At 35.2% G+C, this 17,868-nt stretch overlaps 1 protein-coding gene across 1 annotated transcript; it reads left to right on the plus strand.

Annotated features, from left to right (window-relative positions):
• Positions 1-524: 524 nt before the first annotated feature.
• LOC148604728 (uncharacterized) lies at positions 525-17,516 on the plus strand. The gene is made up of 10 exons (XM_088550218.1): positions 525-610; positions 986-1,091; positions 1,742-2,052; positions 3,713-3,931; positions 4,268-4,403; positions 4,888-5,975; positions 12,474-13,511; positions 14,089-14,307; positions 14,916-15,051; positions 16,283-17,516. The coding sequence occupies exons 2-10, from the start codon at positions 1,049-1,051 to the stop codon at positions 17,356-17,358; spliced, it is 4,266 nt and encodes a 1,421-aa protein (XP_088406344.1). The 5' UTR covers positions 525-610; positions 986-1,048; the 3' UTR covers positions 17,359-17,516.
• Positions 17,517-17,868: the final 352 nt, after the last annotated feature.

The raw sequence follows: 17,868 nt of genomic DNA on the forward strand, positions 1-17,868 counted from the left end.
GTTGTAACAAGTGCGAGAGTGAATTTTCGAATTTAGTTATACATCGAAAATTGTATCGAAAGTACGTTAAACTGGGAACAATCGGTATATCATTGCTATCTATATAAAAAAAGTATTTTCTCTGTAAACAGTTGATTAAACTGATACTGGTCACAAGTGAAATTTTTAAATTGTCAAAGTCTGTTTATGATAATCGATATTGTATTCTTAGTACAGTATGTGCTATTTATGTAAAATTATAATTGTCTTTGCCCCTTTAGGGTCCTAATCTGGTCTTATAAAGTAAATCACCATGCGTATTAGTATTAATTACGGTTGCGTGAAACTTAAAACCCATAATTACATATAAGTTCTTATAAGTTCTTTACTGATATAGACAATAGACAATAGATAATATTATTAGCACAAACACATTAACATTAAATGGTTATGGCATAATGCAATACAAAACAAAGAGCAAATATAAGTAATATGACATGTTAGTAAGGATGTACATTGTATGTCGATCCTAAAAGAGGGTTAAAAATCAATACGCATACATCTCTTTAAGCATACCCTAGTACGTAATATACTTCCTCAATGCATTTGGAGACATCATAAAGAGTTCAAAGTATGTAAGTTAAGCTGTAGTTTTGATTCTTCACCCCCTCATTGATATTTTGAATCATAAGCACCATTTTTATTTTGACACAATATAATTATAAATGACGAAGTGATGAGGCAATACCACCAGATTGAATTCACGTGACAAAACAAGACAAGACAAGATATGTAACTGAGGCGCTACCGCAGAGCACTTTAAGAAGGGGAACAAGATCAAATAATTACCAAGCATTGTAAATGACAAGATATAGAGACTTTCCAAACGTATAACAAAGTCCAGCAACTCGACGCTAAAAATATGTAACGTCACATCAAGGATCTTTATAGTAGACTATATTTAACTCCTTGTTCACATGCACAGATGGATTTAAATTTTTTTTAGAAGGATATGTACACCCATAATAATACAGGATCGAGCTTGCCGTGACAATTATGTGAGGCGGAAATGGCACAGGCATTAAAGAGAAAAGAAGACAGAGAAATAAAAGGTATACCATGACAGAAAATTCTTTAAATTGCCTGATATATTGTCATCCCAAATCAGGGTTTTGAGTCCTTTTGAGGGAGCGACGGTGGACTCAAAACCCTGACCTGGGAGGTTACATAACTCTATATTTAAAAATCTGGGGGTATTCAGTTGAACATTGTAATATGCAACTGTAAATTAAAAAGAATCAGCTATCTAATTGGTGTACTTTTTAAATAGCTTCTTATCAAACAATCAAAAGAAAAAAAAGCAAGACAGTTTTTTGCTATCAGTCATTATTAAGTTAATTCCCTCAGGGGCGGATCCAGATCCTTTGAAAAGGATGGATGCCAGCTAGGATTCCCCAGAAAGGTGGGGATCTAACATTAGCATAACATTATTTACCATTTTTGTGAATCTTACAAAACTAATTTTCCAATAAAAAGGATGGGTGCCAAGCCCCTACAACCACTCCCAAATCCGACACTCTGCCTTATGGCTGTATTCAATCATGTATGGTCTTATCAAATTAACATGAAACACCTGTTATCTCCCATCCGAATAAATAAACGTATCTTATTTTCTATTGCATTATATAAAAAGCATAAGGAAACTATTTTTAACAAAATTAAAGAAAAAATCAAGAAATCGACATTATTGAACATTTTACAGCAAAATATCCAAGAAAACGGAAAGACTTCCTTTTAGTTGCTGCTATAGACTTCGGAACTACATATTCAGGATTTGCGTTTCTAACTAAAGATGACTATGAAAGCAACCCACTTAGTGTTTTTGCAATGACCTGGACAAATCCTGCGTTCCAGAGCCTAAAGACCTCTACAACAATTCTCTTTGACCCGGACAAAAAGTTTAATTCATTTGGTTTTGAAGCCGAATCAAAGTATGCTGAAAAAGTAACAGGGAATGAAAACCAACAGTGGTATTATTTTAAAAGCTTCAAAATGCTTTTGTATGAAAATAAGGTAAGTTGTACAAGATGTCAACTAAAAAATGAAACTCACATCAGCGATTTTCAGTTGCGAGACAACACAGATGCTTAATGATTATGGTTATTTTGTTGAACCGATGTTTTTATAGCATGACTGTCTTATAGTTAAATTTGTATTAATTTGGGGAAGTTTTGCGCAAATGTTGATGAACTTACCCGTTTCGAATGGTCCAAGCGTATGGAAGGCAGAAGTTTAAAAACTATTATTTTGTATTTTGCATTTCGAACCAAAGATGACTATGGAAGCAACCCACTAAGTGTTTTTGCAAACTCCTAGACGAAGCTTGTGCTTAGGAGTTCCCTGGTGCCACCGTTGTCTCAACCGTTATCTCATTTCATGTTTCTTCTCAGTTCATTAAAACATCGCAGTGTTTGATATTAACTTCACAATTGGTATGTTTGAAGGGACATATTGTAGGGGTTTTACCAGTTTACATCTCGGAAGACAGATTGTCAGGCTGACAAGTTTCTCGGGGAATATCAATCCGTATTGTTTCACTGAATAATTCAAATATAGTTCTAATACTTTACACTGTACCTGTATACAATGAGGAATCTGTAATAGATGACAGTTTTATAAAATGATGCCTTAGAGAAAGCAGTTGTACATGATACTTTTATATGAAGATGTATCTTAGAACGATGGAGCAGTGTAGAGAATAGAGTCGTCACATTCTTAGACGTTGTATAATATTGATTTGTTGTGACATGCATCATTAATATGATCCTCTATCCTACATAATAACACCTAGATGAACTGTCCCGTACTACCATACATCGTGTACTAAGTTACAGCCCTAGATTAATCCTACGAGGAGGAATCACCCGGCTAGCGAAAGCTATACTTTAATATACCCTAGCTGACCGAGTGGTCTAGGGCGCTGGACTTAGTGCAGGCGGTGCTGCCATAGATGTCACAGCGGTACGAGTTCGAGTCCCGCGGAGGGAACGACAAAAATTTGCTTCGCAAATTTGACAGTTCTAACATCGTTTCAGACCCTTCTATATATATATATATATATATATATATATATATATATGTTGGTCTAGGGCGCTGGACTTTGTGCAGGCGGTGTTGCCATAAATGTCACAGCAGTACGAGCTCGAGTCCCGCGGAGGGAACGACCAAAAAAATTGCCTCGAAATTTCCCTGAATCAATTTGATCCGATGGAGCAGTGTAGCGGTCCTGAATATATATATTATACCTTTAAACAATGATGCATCATATCAGGGGGCTCTGACATATATGTATAATATATGAATGACTTCTCTAAGGCATTGTAGTATGCAGGCACAATGTATGACTGATTCCTTATAGACATCATTGTATAAAGGTATCACGTTTGACAGATTTCTTTAAGACATCCTTGTATACAGATAAAATGTATATACAGTATAAAGTATACGAACTTTGATCTTTGAATCAACCGGAGATACGATATACAGGAACTGATATTCCATCAAGAAACTTGTTAGCGTGATATTCTGTCTAATTCTGTTCGAATGAACAAACATCAACATCGTTCCTGACGTTTACGAATAGCCATAAAGATTGTTGCACATTATGCATGAAACAAAATGTATTATTATCATTAGTATGAATTTTGTTAAGGTTTTGATAACTCTTTTCTAGGGTATAACTACTGACATGATTCTGAGAGATGCAACTGGAAAGGAGATGAATGCACTTGAAGTTTTTTCTGGTGCTATACACTACCTCAAAAACAGCTTAGAAAAAATGAGTAGAAAACAGAATGCTACAATTAAACAAAATGATATAAGATGGGTTTTGACAGTCCCAGCCATATGGAACGACAGAGCCAAATTTTTCATGAGAGAAGCCGCTAACCTGGTATTTTTTTATTATTATAGCCGAAGGCGGAATCTTGTACAGCTCGACAGTTTATATTTTTTCTATAAACATTCTTGAGAAAACGAAAAAAAAGATAATGTATCAAGGGCCAATAAACTTGAACACACTTCGTTGAACAAACCCACAAATTCAAATAGTGCACTTAAATGATTGGTTATATTTTAGCTGATTGACAAGTACAGGCTACATTTAAGTCCAACACAATAAAAATACAAAGGCAAAACAAACCAACAAATCAAAATAAACCCAACAAACGAAGCAAGCAAATAACCAAACAAACAGCACAAAAAATGCTTTGTATTCGATCTTCTATAGGCTGGGATACCTAATGATCAGCTTGAAATAGCTCTAGAACCCGAAGCTGCCTCCTTGTACTGCTTAGAATGGATGAAACGATCTACAAGCCAAACGATAGAAATAATGGAGAAGTTTATTGTGGTAGATGCTGGAGGTAAGAAATATATCTTTCTAAAGTTTAATATTTTAAATCAGACTTTATAATGAAAAATATAGAAGTCTTTTACTCAATTCGTCAAGTCAATCATTGATAATTTGGTATCCTGTAGGGGGCTATCAGAAGGCTCCTGTGCACTATCACAAGCTACCTCTGTGTACTATTAGTACATGTACTTCTTTCTTGATTCACTGTATACATAGACAACATTGAAAAACTTATTACTAACTTCAATGTAGATGAAACACAATTTGGAACACCAAATGACAACAAAAGACTAACAAGACACACCCGACCCAACGGAATTATATGTAAAACGTGCACACAGTAACGTTTAAAAATGACAAAGAAAAATGCATTGGTACCGACCACCCAATAAATATCAAAAGATCCCCTCTAAAGATTAACGTTGATTTCCTTTGAATTTTCGCAAGCAACAAGTTTAACAACTTACGATGTATTCACTAGTTTTACATTTCAGGTGGAACCGTTGATTTTGCAGTTCACAGATTGAAGTCAAACACTGAAGTAGAAGAGGTTCACCAGGCTAATGGCGGTGATTGGGGTGGGACTAAGGTGGACCAAACATTCAAAGACCTGATCATTGATATCATTAGTAACTGTGCATTTACAGAATTCAAATCGAAATATAACGGTGATTTCATTGACTTTTTTCGAGGTTTTGAAGTTGCCAAACGCCGAAACTTCGAAACGGAGGCTCACGGAAAAGTACCAATTTGGTTACCAAGTATAGTTAATGAACTATGTGAAAAACACAATAATGGAAAAGGAATACAGGAGATAATATCTGGAAACAACTTGCTTTCAAACAAAATACAGGTAAATCGTGACAAGCTTATGATTGATATGACATTTTTCAAAGGTTTATTCGAAAAGACATTAAAAGCCATCATAGATCATATGTCAGGTCTTGTAAATGAATCGCGCAAGATAAAAGTATTCCTTGTCGGTGGATTTGGGACCTGTCATCTTCTACATGCAGCAATAGCAAAACATTTTCCTAACTTTGATGTGATAACGCCTACGGATCCAGTCCTTGCCGTGGTCAAAGGAGCAGCCGTATTTGGACATCGCCCTGAAACTTTTTTTGCTAGAATCAGTGTATATACATACGGCATCGAAACAACCGAACCTTTCAAAAAGAACCAACATTCACCCGAACGGAAGATAACCATTGGTGGAGTTCCTCATTGTGACAAAATATTCTGTATCCATGTCAAAGAAGGGGAGGCGGTTATACTTGGGAAATCAGAAGCTAAAACATATAAAACAATCGACCCGAATCAGACTGGAATGGATTTCAATATATATGCTTCTAAAAAGAAGAATCCAAAATACACAAACGAACCTGGTTGCTTTAGAGTAGGTAAACTCAAAGTCGATCTTTCTAAATTTACAAGTTGTGAAGACAAATCTAGAGAAGTGAAATTAGAACTTATTTACGGAGGTACAGAATTGGAAGCTGTAGCTGAGGACCTCAAAACCGGTCTAATCTCTAGAGAAAATTTCAAACTTGGATCTAAAACACGAAAAATAGCCCAAGTAAAAACCTAAACTCAGAATAAATTATGATAATGTTTTAAAATAGCAAATAAACAGTTTAATGGACTTTCAAACTTGTTTTGTCGGGTAGATCTTTGTAAACAAACAGATCCATAACTTCTAACTTAGCGACCATTGTTTTAAATTGACTAACAACACTACTAAAAAGGTTGATCAAACATTATAAACCAACAGATTACTTTTTCCCCTCTTTTAAAAATTCTCATTCTACAGAAAATCATCACCCAAATGACATCCCAATACGGAAAGAAAATTTCCTTAGAGAGGTATGGATGACATGTGTAGGTTTAAGGATAACATTAAAGGTATACAAACTTGATAAAGTCATGAAAAAGTTCCTGAAAATAATCGAAGAGGAAAAGATGTCATGCCTATGAATGGTACACGCCAACGACACGATGTGACTTTTCAAACTAAACTAACGTCATCTAAATGACACTATGTCACTATATTCATGGCTATCGTCATCTTTAGAAACGACACGATGTCCCTATATCCATGGCAAACATAATGATAGCGACACGCGGTCACGTTTGTTTTTTTTGTTGGGGTTTAACGTCCGAGCAGCAATATTTCAGCTATATTCAGACAATGAACATGAAATTAATGATAAAATGAACATGCAATGATGATGAAATGAAAAGGGGATGGGACACAAGGATAATGGGGTCGACAAATATTGATTGCCACTGGAAATACGGAGAGATGGGTAGGGTCGGGCAATTTAGCCCCCTGTGGCGGAGCCCTGTGATTCCGGGAGAATACCACAGTAGGGTTCTTTAACGTGCGGGAACGTGGCATCTTTCCCAACACGGTGCACCACTATGGTTTGCGGTCAGGTTTTCCGTATTATAGCCTGACAACCCCAGCATGTAACACGCCAGGGGTACCCCATTCCACCACCTGGGGTACACATCTCAGTTGCTCTGTGGGCAGAGCGCCCTAGCCCCCGGCTAGGGTTCTGAGCACTATTTAGTCACCTTTTACGACAAGCTTAGCGCTGCTGCAGCCCTATTCTTTTAACACCCGGACCTGCACGGGGCTCACACGCGGTCACACATATTCATGGCTTATAGCATCTAAATTTATTGTAGTTGCATCATCCATAGCTACTTTGATCATGTTTCAGATCAGTATCAAACAGCGTCCTTCACTTTGTTAAATTTACTTAAAAGTCAAATAAAGCATAACACATAGGTTAGTCACTGCGCTTTAAGCAAGACTTTGACAACATTTTCGAATGATAAAAAAGAAATTTAATAACTTGACGTTTATATATACAGATATGGACTTTAAAAATGTAGTTTTTTTTTAAGTTTACCTTTAAAGTTTACGCCATGCACACATTAAATAGGCTCCAAGTAAAATATTTTAATCACCAGTGAAAAGCAAATGAAATAGTACTGTCGCCAGGTAGCTCAATTATCTATTCCGATATATATATATATTTCCTGTTAGACAACTGACCATTGTTTTGCTCTATTCAAAAGAGGTTTGCCAAGTTTTGATAATTGTTTTATCATTCAAATGATTTTGGTAGCTATTCGAAAAACAAAAAAAAAACAAAAACAAAAACAAAAACAAAAAAAAAACATCAATTTATATTCTTCTTAAACAACTTCCCAAAAAGAAACGAAATTAAGAAAGAAAAGAAACAAACACGAACAAACGGAACCGGAAGTGGGTGACAAAAAAATTCAGCCTAAATATTTGAACCCAACGTTTCTATTTATCCCACGATAAATAAATTCTATTGAAACGTAATCAGAGTGTAAGCAAAAACAAAAGAAACACAAATTTAAATGTTGAAACCGAACAACAGAAACATAACAAAGTTGGGATACTACTGTACTAAAAGGGTAAGTTTTTACAAACAATGATCCTTAATATTTTAGAAAAAATAATAATTTCAGTAAATGAAGTTATGTATATATTATATAATTAGCTGTTGGTGAGATTTTATTGAAATATACAGCAGTAGATAACCTTTATAAGCCTCGGATTTGTAATGTTTCATCAATCGATTTCTACTTAAAACTGAACAATTTGGAATCCGACTTGCTTATATGTATTTGTATATGTTCTCTGTATATTTTCTGCTTACATATACAGGGGCGTAGCTAGGCCTGTTTTATTTGTACGCAAAATTACGGCGAGGGGTCTTGGGGGGGGGGTCGCTCAAGGCCCCCAGTGAGTCATTGCATAAAACTGGCTCGGACGTCGCCCAGTATAAAAAGACCCGAACCTGACAGCAGATCGGACACTCTGTTGTCTTGTAAGTATGTGGTGTACCCAGATGGGAATCTTAGCACACTCACATCTGGTATGGAAAGTGCCCCGACCAATTCAACTAAAAGTACCCAATCACACGTTCAGTCTGCAGACCATCTATTCCAGTACAAAAATTCTGACTATTTTAAAATTATCAAACCATGTTCCATCACTTTAAACGATATATTTGACTACAACGATGATGAACCACATTGTACCATATCAAAATGTGGTATTAAAAATTGCAAAACATGCAACATTCTTATAACCGACCCTTACTTCTCCAGTTCCCTTACAAACAAAACCTTCCATACAAGAAGTCACGATGACTTAAGTTGCAAATCAACTTAATATATGGATTAGAATGCAACTTATGTGGTTTAATATATATCGGAGAAATGCAAGAACGATTAAATAAAAGAATGTGCGGTCATCTTTCGGGAATTAACATCACCAAATTCCCGACAATTTATCAACACTTTAATCATCAATTCAATCCTCTCCATGAAAGTTCGTATTTTAGAAAAAAATTACCACCCTACGAACAGTCCCGTTCTAAGTAAAAACTATCGTACGGAAAGGGAGGAGTACTGGATACGCAGATTAGGTACTGCAATACCTTACGGATGCAATGACAACATCAAACGTATAGGAAACCTTTCAAGCCAATATAACAATAACATGAATGTGATGAATTTATTTGACAAAAATCCAAGACGGGAAAGGAGTCATGGCCATCGCCACTATACGTCACCTAAGTTACATGATGTCTCCATAGATGGTTTCCTTCCTTTCATACAAAAACCTCTTGGACTTCATCACATTAGAACCAAACTTTATTCTATACCTCTCACTCTACTACACTCCCTGTACAAAACAAGTCTTGACACTCCTGTTTCTGACCCCACGTCATCATTATACAAACTTTTTGCCATCATTTTGGATATTGGTTTCCACAGACTCTTTAAACCAGTTTGTGTGAAAAGTCAAGATGAAGAAAAACAATCATTTTTTCCACTACCATTTGTCAACAAAGGTATAGATGCAATTAATTTGGCTAACATCCTCCATCACAAAAACGTTACCAACAAAATTCACCCATATTTCAAAGACAAATCCATACCAATTATTTCATATTCCTATACTTCACCCATCGCATCCAAAATTTTCAATTATAAAAGGCTATTGCAGAACCTCGAGATTGAGGACTTCAAGGCTAAACCACCTGACTGTTCTTGCAAAACCTCTCCATTCAAATATGGTCCTTCTGGTCACGTCGTTATGGAAGATTTAACCATTATCGAAAACGAATCTCTGCGTAATATCCTTTCTAAAAGTCCCAAGTACCGTGAACCACGCTCCATAAATTGAAAATTATAACTTTAAAGTTCTTATGGATGCCGTCGAGGACTATGCAAGAAAATGGATAAAACAAGAACAAGAAGACATTGATTCTCTATCAGAGTGGTTAAAGGCCGTGAGGTCTTTAATTTTGAAACGAATGAAGGTTTTAATTAGGTCAATGAGTGCCAAGGCTACATCAGTTTTCAAAGATCCCGATGTAGCAAAAACATTGTCTACTATACATGACAAGTATGTTGTCGTACCAGCAGACAAAGCCCAAAACAACATTGTTTTTGTCTGCAAAACGTTTTATATCCAATGTTTATTATCAGAGGTAGACGTAGAAAATAATAGCAGTGATAGGACCTACACTGCTACCACTCTCTCCAAAGAAGAGATTGTGGAAAACCATAAATCTGTGCTATCGTCTTTTGGTCTCTCTACCAAAGACGATGATTGTAATTTACCGTCTATGTACTGGATTCCTAAACTTCACAAGAATCCATACAAACAACGTTTCATAGCTGGATCTGCAAAATGTACCACCAAACCTCTTTCAAAACTTTTAACTTCTATACTCACAACTGTCAAAGAGGGTCTGCAGTCCTACCACAACACTTGTTACTCCCGTAGTGGTATGAATTCAATGTGGATCCTGAAAAATTCGAAAGATCTTTTGGAGACAATCAGTTCAAGACTATTATCTGAATATAATAGCATTAAAACCTATGATTTTTCAACACTGTATACTTCTATTCCCCATACTCAGTTAAAATCCCGACTTAAAACATTATACATCGTTGTTTTTCCAAAAAAAGATGGTACACCTAGATACAAATATATAGTTCTTGGTAGAGATTCCTCATACTTTGTAAGAAATAATTCCAAATCATCTTCCAAATATACAGAGGAAGATGTTTACAAAATGCTGGAATTTTTAATCGACAACATATTTGTACAGTGTGGTGGACGTGTTTTTCAACAAACGGTCGGCATTCCAATGGGAACAAATTGTGCTCTTTTACTTGCTGACCTATTTCTTCACTCTTATGAGGCTGACTTTATAGCTGATTTGATCAGAAAGAAAGAATACCGTTTGGCTAGATCCTTCAATCTCAGTTTCCGCTATATAGATGACGTATTATCTTTAAACAATCCTAATTTCGGGGATTTGATACATCGCATCTACCCAAAAGAACTTGAGATAAAGGATACTACAGACACTGTGAAGTCAGCCTCATATCTTGACCTACACTTGGAAATCGATGGTAAAGGAAAACTACTGACCAAACTTTACGACAAACGTGATGACTTTTCATTCAGAATTTTCAACTTTCCTTTCATCTGTGGCAACATTCCTTCGGCTCCTGCGTATGGAGTGTTCATATCACAACTCATACGTTATGCCAGAGCTTGCCGAAACTACGCAGACTTTTTGCATCGCGCTAGAAGTCTAACAAATAGGCTTCTGGAACAGGGTTATGTTGATACAAGATTGAAGTCATCACTACAGAAGTTTTATGGTCGTCATCATGGATCGTTATGGTGTATCCATCAGCACCATGAAAACTGATTTATTCAACGGGTCATAGTTTGCCTTTCCTCGTTTGTCTACCCCGGACTTGACTTTTTATGAGCAACTCGGCGGGTGTTTCTAGAAAAACAGAGGACTCTTATCCTACCGGTGCACCTGGTCCATGCTCCCAGTTTTTAGTGGAGTCCGAGTTGCTCATTTACTTTTGTTACTTTGTATGTATGATCTTAGTTTCTTTATGTTCTTCGTCGTGAATGTTTGTTTTCCATGTCTGGTCTTTGTCCTTGGATTACATCCTTTTGATTACCGCTATAACCTTGGTTCCCTTGATTACTCTTTCATTTTTAAAACGTGTGTTTTTATTTTTGTTACTTTTCCGAAAGTACGCAACTGCGTATTTGCGTATAGGCAGCTACGCCCCCGATATACGTTTTTTTTTTCTCTTACTTTATTTCGTCGACACTTTGACTCGAGTTATCGTTCTTGTATTGTTAAACCTTCACATTTCAAAATATTTCAGGTGCTAAATTTCAAACATTGAATGTAATTGTAGAAATCAATTACCGGGATAAAGCAAATATGTTTCTCGTTTATTTCCTTTCCTGTTTAGCTTCTTTTGTAATCAAAAATCGATTTATGAAGAAGCAAACTAGAATTTCCAATATCAATAAGATTCGGAACATTGAAAACCTAATTACCAAATTAGATATTTCAACAATAATTCTCTCAACAGTAGCCAAATAAACAACTATAGCATGACCATATTCAGCTTTGACTGATATCATCAACAATTCGATGGATCGAGATAAAGTTTTATCTCCTTAATGAGACAAGATTTCAAGGCTAACTGGATTGTATTCACTTGTAATATGATGAGTTGTACTTGCAGAGCAGGAATACTTGGACTTCCGGATCACCCGAAGTCACTCCAGGTTAAGTGTAGTTCCTATTGCAAGTGCATGTTTTAGTTTTTGGTGTGAATTGTCTCTGTTTCGGTGCCATGTCTTTGGATTCCAATGTCTTTGAATTGTCCTCCTGCATTTTTTATGCTTCAGCATTTTCCTTATATTTTCTTACTAAAACTCATTCATATTTATACAGACTCTTGTCCTACATTTTTTTTAGCTTTAGCAATCCATCAAAGCGACTTTTTGCGAAAAATATTTTTAATCACGGATATAAGGTATCCAGAACCACTGATGCTTCATTATTATTACAGAATCATTATAACACAAGGATCACAAAGCGACCTTTGCCGGATACATGTATAGTAAAATGTAAGGGACAAAAAATGAAACATATAGACGTGAAACGATTGTAAAATTAGATGATAATACGAACAGGGTACAAGTTCTTTAAGCATGAAATTGAACAAAGCAGCTGCTACTACAGAAATGAGAAAAAGTTTTATCAACTCTATCGAAAAAAGAGCAAGTTCAAATCCTAAATTACCGTCGCAGGTTACTAAAAGTGATGCCATGATTAATCTTAAATCATCATTGGGTGACAATGGAAGGAGAATGGTTTACCCAAAGTTACCAAGTAATGCATTTGCGAAAATACATGATCGTTCCCAAGGCTACAAACAAAAAACTGAAAATACCGCTAATACAAGAGACGATTGTTATAAAGTGAATCGGACGAAAATGCAAACTTTCAAAAATAAACAAATTCAAGCAATAAAAGAGAAGAAATCCGATTCTCAGTACTATCCTAAGCAGTCGTTAAAACCGTCAGAAGTTTTTGTCACTTATTTTGATGAAGAATTACATGTTTTAGACGAACCGAACGATGATGGTGATATAAATCCGATAAATCTTCCAGCTGTACTACAGAGTCAACCAAATACACAAAGAAATAAAATACAAAGTACAGATAATACAAACTTGTATATCGAGAAGTCAGAAAGATCAGAGAAAAAAGAAAACATCGAATCATTCTCTGAACAGGTTCCGAAGAAAAAGTCAAAGCCTCCATTAGACTTGAAGAAGAGGGAAACAGAGATTAACATTGGGGAAAATATGAATAGTAAATCGAGAATAGGTGCCAAAGACAAGCCAAGTTATAATAGTGCAGAAGGTTTTCAGATAGTGGCTGCCATTGACTTTGGAACAACGTTTTCTGGTTATGCTTTCCAGACTACTTCCGAACATGCATCTAATCCCTTATCGATTACCACTAAACGATGGTTGAGTCCTCAGTACTGTTCCGTGAAAACTTCATCTTGTATATTATTTGATCCTTACAAGCGATTTCATTCATTTGGTTTTGACGCAGAAGAGAAATATTTGAGACTTCTTAAAGATAAAGATGACAATGCAGAATCATGGTATTACTTCAATGGCTTCAAGATGATTTTGTATCAAAATGTGGTAGGCATATACTAAATGTTAAAACTGTAATATTTCAAAACACTTATTCAATTACCTAGTAAACTGTTTTGCATTTACCAATCCATTTAACAATTACAATATTCAGTAAATTGATTCCCATTAACCCAAGCACTGTCGTAAGCTTCTTATACTGTGAAAGTACTATTGTTCGTGGGGTACCAATTTTCGTGGTTTTCGTTGGTAAGCCAAACCACAGAATTTGGTTTCCAACGAAACGGAGATTTTCATTGATGTGTATAATGAAAGGATAAAAAGCCAAGAACTTGTGTTTCTTCACTTATTCACGAAAATTGGTATCCACGAAATAAAGTACTTTCACAGTATCCTACGGATGGTAGCTACACGAATGCATACATCTGTTTAGTAAAACTACATTTAAGAATTGGCAATAATAAAAAATTTTGTCTATTGAATTTAACTGAATAGGGGCGTGTCAATATTTTTTTTATCCATTGAGATATAACAAAATTATTTTAACCAATCAGATTGCATGTACAGTATGTATCTCAAATTAATTTATTGTGTTTCGGTAAAGCGCGTTGTATATATTTTACAGAACATAAATAACAAAACAAAAATTAAAGACAACCATGGCAAATACATGCCGGCTTTAAAAGTTTTCTCTGCAGCCCTTGGATACTTAAAAGCTGACCTTCTAGGTTTATGCTTCCAACAACACCCAGAAATCAGCATAGATCAGATTCGCTGGGTGATTACAGTACCGGCATTGTGGAACGATAAAGCAAAAACATTCATGAGAGAGGCTGCAAGAAAGGTATATAATAAGTGTATATTGTAAACGTATATACTTTGTTAGGTGAACATTTTCAAGGGTACCAATATTGTGCAGCTAAAACAATCGTAGTACTATAATCTGTTAAGTGGGTACTATAGTTCGTGTTTATCAGTTCATCACGAAAAAAGCCAAAATAACTTTTTTGCAAAAATTAATTCATATACTGTAATAAGTCAGGTTATATCAACATTATAAATAATGACCAAGTCATTTTTGAAAAATACTTCGACTGACCTTCTGTTGCAGTGTAGTCACTTTTGCAAAGATCAATCCGAATCCAATGCAAAAAAACAACCCCCCAAAAAAAAACCAACAAACAAACAAAACAAACAAACAAACGAAAACAAAACAAAACAAAACAAAACAAAACAAAGCAAAACAAAACAAAAACAAAAACAAAAACAAACATAAATTCTCAATATCTGTGCTTGTTAGTCTAAATAAAATTAAAATATTGTTATAATTAAGAATAGCATTCTATTACCATTCATTGGACATTTTGAAGTATTCAGATAAAAAATAACAATCAGCATCACTTAATCTGTACTATATATATTAGGCCTGTATATCTGTCTGTTTCATTTAAGGCAGGAATTTCAAGTAGCAATTTGATAATGGCTTTGGAACCAGAGGCAGCATCGCTTTACTGCATCGAATGGATGAAGAAAAGTGATGCTGCAGAATTGGGACGAAAAGAAAACTTTCTCGTCTTAGACGCAGGAGGTAAGATGACACATTACATGTCTGATCATACACGTAAAGGCTACATGGTTTGTTGTAACCTTTTTAAAACTTTTTTACGCACTTCGGAATGTTTGCCCAATTATTAAACATTAAATTACGAAACAGACTGAAATGGAATATTTTTATTTTTCTATAGGTTAGAGGTAAACAATGAAACAGGCTTGGTTTTTAACTGTAGGGATGTGCTTCTTCCTTCTACATCCTACGCAAGAAATTCATTGTAGGGACTACAAAACCTGTATTGCATGTTTTATGACAGCTTATTGTTAAGCAGAGCAAAAACGACCACGCAAATCAAATAACGTTAGAGTTAAAACCCCATCCGCAAAAAAAAAAACAAAAAAACAAAAAAAAACAACAACAACAACAACAACAACAACAACAAACAAAAAAACAAAATAAAAACAAAAAAAAAAAAACTTCAGTAACATTCAGAGAAAAGTTTATACTCCAAGGTGGCAAAGCACATTACAGTTGCAAGATGAATACAGAAATACCAACCTCTAATGTTTGGGGAATAACAATAACGTCGAAAATACGTATTCCTACAAGATTTGTCCACCGCCGCATGGCGAAAAGTATACCATAAAATTATCACGTTTACAGTATTTGTCGAAGTAACACATACAGGGCCGAGAAAGAATCATTGCTATGATGTCTGTTTGAAACCAAAGGGTTCAGCTATGTTCAGGCTTCTATAAGCAGTTTATCATAGGTATTACCATGTATGTAAGGACCATTTCCGTTACTAGTCGCTAGGTTTTTATATTGTACAAATTGTGACATGTTTTATATATTTTATTTTCTATTTGATTGTTTAATGAAGTTGTTTAAAAGTAGGACATTCCTTCATTACAATTTTTTTGTTGTTGAAAGTTTCAATACATGTAACTTATTATAGCCAAATATATAATGTAATGCAGTTTGCCCCCGATTGTGACATACATGAACTGTTTTAATTAGATGGATTTTGTAATTTATTTATGGATATTATGTTTTTGAAGAATATCGCTACATTCTAATTTTGTTTCCTCGTCACAAAAATAGAAGTCTAGATTGGGCAATAAACCAATTATAAATGACAAAATGTCTGTATTTACCATTTTGGATGCTTTTTGTTACAAGGCAGTTTAATTGGATTATTACACGACTAAGTTGACTATTTTAACTGGTCGAATCTCCAATACTAAAATTGATTGATCTGTTATAGGTGGTACAGTCGACATTGCTGTTCATCAAATACAAGAAAATGGCAGAATAAAAGAACTCCACAAGGCAAACGGTGGAGACTGGGGTGGAATGAAAGTAGATCAGGAATTTAGAAAGCTTCTTCAAAATCTAATGAGTAGGGAGGTCTTTGGTGAGCTGGAGAAAACTTACACTTCAGACTTCATCACTGTTTTTCAATCATTTGAAAGAGCAAAACGTCGAGATTTTTCAGCTGTTGCACATGGTAAAGTGCAGATTTCGTTTCCAAGTATAGTAAATCAGTTATGTATGAAAACCTGCCACAGGAACGTAAATCAGCTTGTTACAGAAAATGAAACACTCAGAGGGAAGTTGAGGCTCATACACGACAAACTGGAAATTGATCTTACTTTATTTAATTCCTTGTTTTCTAATGCAATTATAGATGTTTTAAATCACATGTCTAGCTTGTTTCGACATGCAAATATTCGTGATATATCGACTGTCTTCATGGTGGGAGGTTATTCTGAATGCTATCTTCTTCAGGAGGCAATAAAGCGCAAGTTTGTTCATTTAAATATTTTGGTGCCACCAGATTCCGCATTTTCTATTCTTAAAGGAGCGGTACTTTATGGACATTCGCCGCGAACATTTCAATCCAGGATAAGTACGTTTACATATGGAATAGAAACAACTGAGCCATTCGACAGAAATCATCCTGTTGATAAGAAAATCTGTATCAATGGCAGTTTCCACTGTGACAAAGTTTTCTGTATTCATGTGAGAGATGGCGAAAACGTAACTATTGGGAAATCAGTAAGTAAACTATACAAAACAATCGATCCTAAACAAACCCACATGGAGTTCATTGTTTTCGCCTCTACAAAGTTTTCACCAAAATATACCGACGAAAACGGTTGTTTTCAATTGGGCATTTTGACTGTTGACGTATCGAAGATGATCACCGACAAGCACGGTGCTAAGAAAGTGAGACTTGAACTAATTTATGGCGGGACAGAACTCGAGGCAGTAGCTACAGATATAACAACAGGAAAAACATCACGTGAACATTTTAATTTGAAAACAAAATCAAAATAAACATCTTCCATTTTCTGTCAATCTTTTGTCGTGCAAATGATTAAAAGTTTAAAAAATATGAATCTTCTTAAATCCTCTGAAGACGTATGTGTACTGTGCAAGGATCGAATCACTGTGTGAAAAAACTAATACTGTCAAAAAGCTCACGAGAATTACAGAGGGGTTTAAACATCGGTCAGTGTCTAATTTAATTTACGAAAAAAAAAAAAAAAACAGTATTTCGAACCTAATCTGTAGTGACAATATAACCTTGTATTTGTACCTTCAAATTTAATAATAATAAAAAAAAAACACGCAGTAAAACGAGGTTGTTTCAGCTAGGTAGCTATGGTAATTTTGCGCAAAATACAAGCCAGACAACTCTTTGAAGAATTATATTTGATAACTCTGTACGATCAATAAGTGTGGCTAATAACAACAAGGATACTTAACAATATAGAATCCGACACCAGGTTTATACCAACAAAAAACTACTGAAAAATGATCCAAATGGTACGTTTATCACTGAAA

This window comes from Perna viridis, chromosome 10, assembly GCF_037379345.1.
Source record: "Perna viridis isolate PV_CMFRI_1.1 ecotype Kerala chromosome 10, ASM3737934v1, whole genome shotgun sequence".
NCBI lineage: Eukaryota > Metazoa > Mollusca > Bivalvia > Mytilida > Mytilidae > Perna > Perna viridis.

Coding starts and splice junctions, on each gene's coding strand:
- LOC148604728 (XM_088550218.1), top strand. CDS start 1,049: ATGGCACAGGCATTAAAGAGAAAAGAAGACAGAGAAATAAAAG. Junction 3,932..4,267: donor TGAGAGAAGCCGCTAACCTG/GTATTTTTTTAT, acceptor GATCTTCTATAG/GCTGGGATACCTAATGATCA. Junction 5,976..12,473: donor GAAAAATAGCCCAAGTAAAA/ACCTAAACTCAG, acceptor ATTAGATGATAA/TACGAACAGGGTACAAGTTC.